General features: G+C 50.5%; 2 protein-coding genes across 3 annotated transcripts in view; one reads left to right on the top strand and one right to left on the bottom strand.

The window, feature by feature from the left end:
• LOC105500301 (chromosome unknown open reading frame, human C19orf44) overlaps positions 1 to 6,422 on the bottom strand; it is a 23,566-nt gene extending 17,144 nt beyond the window's left edge. For both annotated transcript variants that reach the window (XM_011925723.1, XM_011925724.1), the window contains exons 1-3: positions 6,269 to 6,422; positions 4,046 to 4,805; positions 2,117 to 2,432 (exon numbers count right to left, since the gene is read on the bottom strand). In XM_011925723.1, the coding sequence (XP_011781113.1) occupies positions 2,117 to 2,432; positions 4,046 to 4,804 (1,075 nt within the window). In that variant the 5' untranslated portion in view covers position 4,805; positions 6,269 to 6,422. The remainder of the gene's footprint in view (positions 1 to 2,116; positions 2,433 to 4,045; positions 4,806 to 6,268) is intronic.
• Positions 6,423 to 6,545: 123 nt separating this feature from the next.
• The window catches only part of CALR3 (calreticulin 3), a 20,368-nt gene continuing 19,797 nt past the window's right edge, over positions 6,546 to 7,116 (top strand). Inside the window, exons 1-2 of the mRNA XM_011925893.1 lie at positions 6,546 to 6,701; positions 6,888 to 6,989. Coding sequence (XP_011781283.1) covers positions 6,611 to 6,701; positions 6,888 to 6,989 — 193 coding nt within the window. The 5' untranslated portion in view covers positions 6,546 to 6,610. The remainder of the gene's footprint in view (positions 6,702 to 6,887; positions 6,990 to 7,116) is intronic.

Here is a 7,116-nt window from a genome sequence, read left to right as displayed (position 1 = left end):
GAGGTTGCAGTGAGCGAAGATCACGCCACTGCACTCCAGTCTGGGTGACAGAGCAAGGCTCCGTCTCAAAAATAACAATCATAATAAATAATAATAATAACAATGATACAAAATAAAAGGCTAGCTGGGAAATTTCCAGCTTTTGGGTACAGACTGTCTGTTGTGACTACTCAACTCCACTGTCACAGTGTGAAAGCAGCCACAGACAATGTGTAAAGGAAGGAGCGTGGCTGCCTTCTGAGAAAGCTTTATAAAGACAGAAGACAGTCTGGGCGCAGTAGCTCACGCCTGTAATCCCAGCACTTTGGGAGGCCAGGGCGGGCGGATCACCTGAGGTCAGGAGTTGAAGACCAAGCTGGCCAACGTGTTGAAATCCCATCTCTACTAAAAATAGAAAAATTAGCCAGGTGCGGTGGCGGGCGCCTGTAATCCCAGCTACTCAGGAGGCTGAGGCAGGAGAATTACTCGAATCCGGGAGGCGGAGGTTGCAGGGAGCCAAGATCATGCCATTGCACTCCAGCCTGGGCAACAAGAGCAAAACTCTGTCAAAAAAAAAAAAACAACAACAACAACAGAAGACAGGGCCAGGCGCCACGGCTCACACCTATAATCTCAGCACTTTGAGAGGCCGAGGCGGGCAGATCACGAGGTCAGGAGTTCCAGACCAGCCTGACCAACATGGTGAAATCCCGTCTCTACTAAAAATACAAAAAACTAGCCAGGCGTGGTGGTGCGCACCTGTAGTCCCAGCTACTCAGGAGGCTGAGACAGGAGCATCGCTTGAACCCGGGAGGCGGAGATTACAGTGAGCCGAGATCGTGCCACTGCACTCCAGCCTGGGTGATGGAGCGAGACTCTATCTCAAAAAAAAAAAAAAGACAGAAAATAGGCATACTAGCCCCTGGTCCAGACAGATTAGCAGCTGATCAGAGTGCACTGTTGGAAGTTGCTGAGAAGTACACATGTGGTGTAAGGGGTAGGAGGTGGCAGGCCACCCAGCCAGCTGTGGGGAAACAGGGGGAAGACTGTGGAGCAGGGGCAGACCTGAGACACGGCCCCAAAGCATCCTATGTTGTCATTTACAGTAAGTTAATAGACTGTGAGTTCTGAAAAAAAGAGTTCTAAATTATATATATATATATATATGTAGTACAGCAAGTCAAAGGCACTGTAGAACCTTAGGGTGGGGGCCAGTGTCTGAACCAAGTGTGTGCCGGGACCCAGGAGTATGGGGTTCTCTGTGGAGAGTCTGGTGCTCCAACAGGTTTTTGGGTTTAAAAACATTTTTTTTTTAGAGATGGAGTCTTGCTCTGTCACCCAGGCTGGAGCGCAGTGGTATGTTCATAGCTCACCGCAGCCTCCAATTCCCAGGCAGGCTCCAATTCTCAGGCTCAAACGATCCTCCTGCCTCAGCCTCCCGTGTAGCTGAGACTACAGGTGTGCACAACCACACCCAGTTAATTTTTGTATTTTTTGTAAAGACAGGGTTTCACCATGTTGCCCAGGCTGGTCTCAAACTCCTCCTGCCTAAGCTTTCCAAAGCGCTGGGATTGCAGGCATGAGCCACCAGGCCTAGCCTCCAACAGCTTCCAAAAGGTTTAAATTGACTCCAGAGATGAGCTGGTAAGCCAGGTGTGGTGGTTCACACTTGTAATCCCAGCACTTTGGGAGGCCAAGGCAGGCAGATCATCTGAGGCCCGGAGTTCAAGATCAGCCTGGACAACACGGCGAAAGCTGGTCTCCACAGAGTACAAAAATTAGCCCGGTATGGTGGCACACGCTTGTGGTCCCAGCTGGTCAGGAGGCTGAGGCAGGCGGATTGCTTGAGCCTGGGAGGTAGAGGCTGTAGTGAACCATGATCATGCCCACTGCATTCCAGCCTGAGCGACAGAGCAAGACCCTGTCTCAGAATTAAATAAATAAATAAATAAATAAAGATAGCACAAAAATCTGACTTGGCCCCTCAACTAGACAAGAAAGTTAGAAAGCTGAGTGTGTGATGTGACTCAAAATACCCTGCCTGTGGCAATGCCCCGTGACCACTGCATCGGGGACTCTAAAGGTGGCCCCACCCTTCCTGCCCAAGGTACTGGCTTTGCACTGGGACCGGGATTACCGTCGAGGCTGTTATCAGCACCTTCTGAGACCGGTTCATCCACTGGCTCAGCCTCACTCCTTCCAGGGGAGGACGCAAGCTTGACGTGCCCCATTCTTAAAGACGCTGATTTTGAAAAGGCGCCTGTGATGGAAACTGATGGCGTGTGGGAGGTGGTGTCACCGGAAACGTGACTCTGTGGGGAGTCTGCTCTTGAGCGAGCGCTGTGAAGGGTTCTCTCTGCTGCCAGGGAGGTTGGCAGGTGTGATGTCTGAGACAGCTTTGCGCTGGAGGGTTCCACACTGGGCACAGTAAATGCTCTCGGCTGAGATGGGACCTGATATAAAACACTTGAAATTAACAAACTTATGACAACTAAGGTTTTTGTGGGGTATTTTTGTTTGTTTGTTTGTTTGTTTTTTTGAGACAGGGTCTCACTCTGTTGCCCAGGCTGGAGGGCAGTGGCTCAATCATAGCTCACTGCAGCCTCGACATCCTGGGCTCAAGCGATCCTCTCACCTCAGCCTCCCAAGCAGCTAGGACTACAAGCATGCGCCACCACACCTGGCTAATTTTTTTTTTTTTTTTTTTTTTTTGGTAGGAATAGGTTTTGCTATGTTGCCCAGACTGGCCTTGACCACAGCTGAAGCATCTATCCACCTAAGCTTCCCAAAGCCCTGGGATTACAGGTGTGAGCCACCATATCTGGCTGATACCTAAGTTCTTATGGTTCAACAGACAGTGCAATTAGCGGGGAGCATGAGACCAACACCGCAGGGATCACATTTTTCTCTTACTGCATCCCCTTTCTCTCTTCATTTCTGAAAGTCACGTTACAATATTTAGGTAAGATAATGTTGGGAGTAGAAAATATTTCGCAAGGCTGGGCGTGGTGGCTCACGCCTGTAATCCCCGCAGTTTGGGAGGCTGAGGAGGGCAGATCACGATGTCAAGAGATCGAGACCATCGTGGCCAACATGGTAAAACCTCATCTCTACTAAGAATACAAAAATTAGCCGGGTGTGGTGGCGTGCACCCGTAATCCCAGCTACTCGGGAGGCTGAGGCAGAAGAATTGCTTGAACCAGGGAGGCAGAAGTTGCAATGAGCCGAGATCGGGCCACTGTACTCCAGCCTGGCAACAAAGCATCGAAGCTACTTGAAAGGCAGAGGTGGGAGGATCACTAGAGCCTGGGAGGCAGAGGTTGCAGTGAGCTGAGATTGCGCCACTGCACCCTCCAGCCTGGGTGACAGAGCAAGAACCTGTCTCAAAAAAAAAAAAAGCTGAGTATGGTGCCTCATGCCTGTAATCCCAGCACTTTGAGAGGCCAAGGCGGGTGGATCATCTGAGGTCAGGAGTTCGAGACCAGCCTGACAAACACAGAGAAACCCCGTCTCTACTAAAAATACAAAATTAGCCGGGCATGGTGGTACATGCCTGTAATCCCAAACTCAGGAAGGCTGAGGCAGGAGAATTGCTTGAACCCAGGAGGTGGAGGTTGCGGTGAGCCGAGATCACGCCACTGCACTCTAGCCTGAGTAACAAAAATGAAACTTGGTCTCAAAATATATATATATATATATAAAATTAGCCAGTCACCAGCCGGGCATAGTAGCTCATGCCTGGTAATCCCAGCACTTTGGGAGGCCGAGGCGGGCAGATCACCTGAGGTCAGAAGTTCGACACCAGCCTGACCAACATGGAGAACGCATATCTCTACTAAGCACACAAAAGTAGCAGGGCGTGGTGGCACATGCCTATAATTCCAGCTACTTGGGAGGCTGAGGCAGGAGAATCGCTTGAATCTGGGAGGCGGAGGTTGTGGTGAGCAGAGGTTGCGCCATTGCACTCTAGCCTGGGCAACAAGAGCAAAACTCCGTCTCAAAAAAAAAAAAAATTAAATTAAATTGAATAAATAAAAATAAATTTACCAAAAAAAAAAAATCTTACCGAAAATCGTTTTCTTTCTTCTTCCTCACTGACGATAACACTGCTGAAGCCTTGACTCATCTTTTTTTCTCTAGAAGAGTCCATCAAGCTTCCTAGCAATACTTTCATTTCTTCTTCGTCACTGTCTGGAGAATCAAATGTTCTAGCAGGTTCTTTCTGTTTGGGGGTTTGCAAAGTCCTCTCTTTCCCAACAGGTGCTTCAGGGGATATGTTTTCAACAGATGGTTGTTTCTTCTTTAGAAACCTACTGACCTTTGTGTTCTGTGCATTATTTTCGGTGACAGGAAGTTCACGGGCTTGATTCTGGGAAGTTTTGTCTGTGTTCTGGGACGCAAGTTCGATTGCACCCCCAGAGAGGATTCTGTCAGCTCTCTTTGGAAGACTGGCATTGGTGGTCACTGAGTCAGATTCTATGTCAGACAAATTCCTCTGCAGCTTCCGATTCATGATCCAGGTTTCCAGCTGGGCCAGCTTCATGAGTGCGGCATTGGCTCGGATCCTGGAGGCAGTGGTGGGCGGTCTACTTGAGGCAAGGCTGGGTCCACTCCCCAGTACAGGGTTCTCTTTCAAGAGTAAGTGTTTCTCACCTAGAGTTTGGTTTCTTTTTAGAAATCTGCTATGACCAGGTGCTATTTTGGTAAGATTTCTACTGATCTGGAAGTTTCTGATTTCTTCCATTGTTGAATCTTCTAAGGAAGTGTCACTGAAGTCACCAAAAACATCACGCATGGGACAGCTGGCTTTCCTTGCAGAAGCCATTCTGTGGGGGAAGAGGAGACAATTTTGCATAAGAGTACCTGCTGTTTGGGCCGGGTGCTGTGGCCCACGCCTGTAATCCCAGCACTTTGGGAGGCTGAGGCGCGCGGATCACGAGGTCACAAGATGGAGACCATCCTGGCTAACATGCTGAAACAATGTAACTATCCATTAATTAGTGAAGGGATTACAAACTATGGTCCATCCATACAGTGGAATACTGTTCAGCAATTTAAAAAACAAATACTAATATAATAGCATGCAGGAATCTCAAATACATCACACTGAGGGAAAGTAGCTGAGCCAGGCCCGGTGGCTCACGCCTGTAATCTCAGCACTTTGGGAGACCGAGGCAGGTGCATCACGATGTCAGGAGTTCGAGACCAGCCTGACCCACATGGTGAAACCCCGTCTCTACTAAAAATACAAAAATTAGCGGGGCATGGTGGCGTGCGCCTGTAATCCCAGCTACTCAGGACGCTGAGGCAGGAGAATTGCTTGAACCCGGGAGGCGGAGTTTGCAGTGAGCTGAGATCACGCCATTGCACTCCAGCCTGGGTAACAGAGCAAGACTCTGTCTCAAAAAAACAAAAAAAAAAAGGAGCCAGACACTAAACTCCACACATCCTATCATTTCATCTGTAAGAACTGTCAAGAAAATGCAAACCAATAAACTCAGAAAGCAGATCAGGCCGGTGCTGTGGCTCACGCCTATAATCCCAGCACTTTGGGAGGCCAAGGCTGGAAGATCACGTGAGGTCAGGAGCTCGAAATCAATGTAGCAAACATGGTGAAACCCCATCTCTACTAAAAATACAAAAAATTAGCCAGAGTGCAGTGGCATGATCACAGCTCACAGCAGCTTTGACCTCCTGGACACAAGCAATCCTGCCTCCTGCCTCAATCCCGAGTAGCTAGGATTGTAGACGCGAGCCACTACACCTGGCTAATTTTTTATTTTTATCTTTTTCAGAGATGGGCTCTCGCCATGTGGCCCAGGCTGGTCTGGATCTCCTGGCCTCAAGTGATCCTCCCGCCTCTGCTTCCCAAAGTGCTGGGATTCCAGGCGTGAGCCACCACGCCCGGCCTGACACAAAGTTCTAAAGCTGGATGAACTGGATGGTGGCCACGACTTCACAACTTTGCAGATTTACTAAAAATAACCGAGTCGTCAGCTTAAAAGTGGCGAACACTATGGTATGTAAATGAAGGCTCAACAAAGTTGTTAAAAACCAACAAACCAAAATTTGAAAACCCTGGCGCCCCTCAGACCATCCTGCTCTTCTCCCCAGCTATGAAGCGACCCGCCCAGGACCACGCTCCAATAGACTCCAGGCAGGGAAACTGAGGCGCGGGACCATCCTGCAGCTGCCCAATCAGCTCAGCCACGGAGAAGGTCCCATTTCCCCGTATCCCCCTCGCGAGCCCGGACGCCCAGCCAGGCACCTCCCCACCAGCCCTGCCGACCTCCTCCTACGCCGTCCATTCGCAGAGGCAGCCGCCACATTCAGGCCTGAGGGAGCGGTTGCCCTGAGCAACAGAGCCAGAGGCAGAGCAGAAGAGACTACATCTCCCAGCAAGCACCGCGTCCCGCAGACCAATGGCGTCCTGAATCGCAATCGCGAGGCATCATGGGAGCGGTAGTTCCCGGGCGGGCCCGATGTGCCCCGCGCCGCAGCTACCAATGGGACCCTCAGGTCATAATCGCGAGTTGTGACGGGAGTTGTAGTTTCGGGACGCGCCTGAAGAGCCGCAGAGAGCGCCGGGAGCTAAGGGGCGGCGGCTACCGGAAGCGCAGTGCAAGCTCTCATGGCCGGGGCTCGGGTCCCCCTCTGGGCCATCTGCATGCTGCGAGTGGCGCTGGCTACCGTCTATTTCCAAGAGGAATTTCTAGACGGAGGTGAACGGGCCACGCCCGTAGTGGCAGAGGTGTAAGCTCCCCCATCTGCGCCCCGCAAGTCTGGGCAGAGTCGTCGCGGGGTCGGCGGCAGCGAACTCTCGAATCCTCGAGGGGCCCCCTCACCCTTCCCTTAGCCCAAATTAACCATTATCACCTCTAACCGGTGTTATTTCCCCCTCCCCACAGAGCATTGGAGAAACCGATGGGTGCAGTCCACCAATGACTCCCGATTTGGGCATTTTAGACTTTCGTCGGGGAAGTTTTATGGTCATAAAGAGAAAGATAAAGGTTAGTGTAGAATCAGAACCAAATTGAGCCTAATGTTACATCTCCATAGCAACCTCTCGAGGTAATTGTGGCACAGCCAAACGCTTTTATTGCCGATTTACAGATGAAGACCTTCAGGCAAAGGTAG

This window comes from Colobus angolensis, unplaced genomic scaffold (genome assembly GCF_000951035.1).
Source record: "Colobus angolensis palliatus isolate OR3802 unplaced genomic scaffold, Cang.pa_1.0 Scaffold66, whole genome shotgun sequence".
Taxonomy (NCBI): Eukaryota; Metazoa; Chordata; class Mammalia; order Primates; family Cercopithecidae; genus Colobus; species Colobus angolensis.
This window is presented reverse-complemented; position numbering and strand designations above follow the sequence as displayed.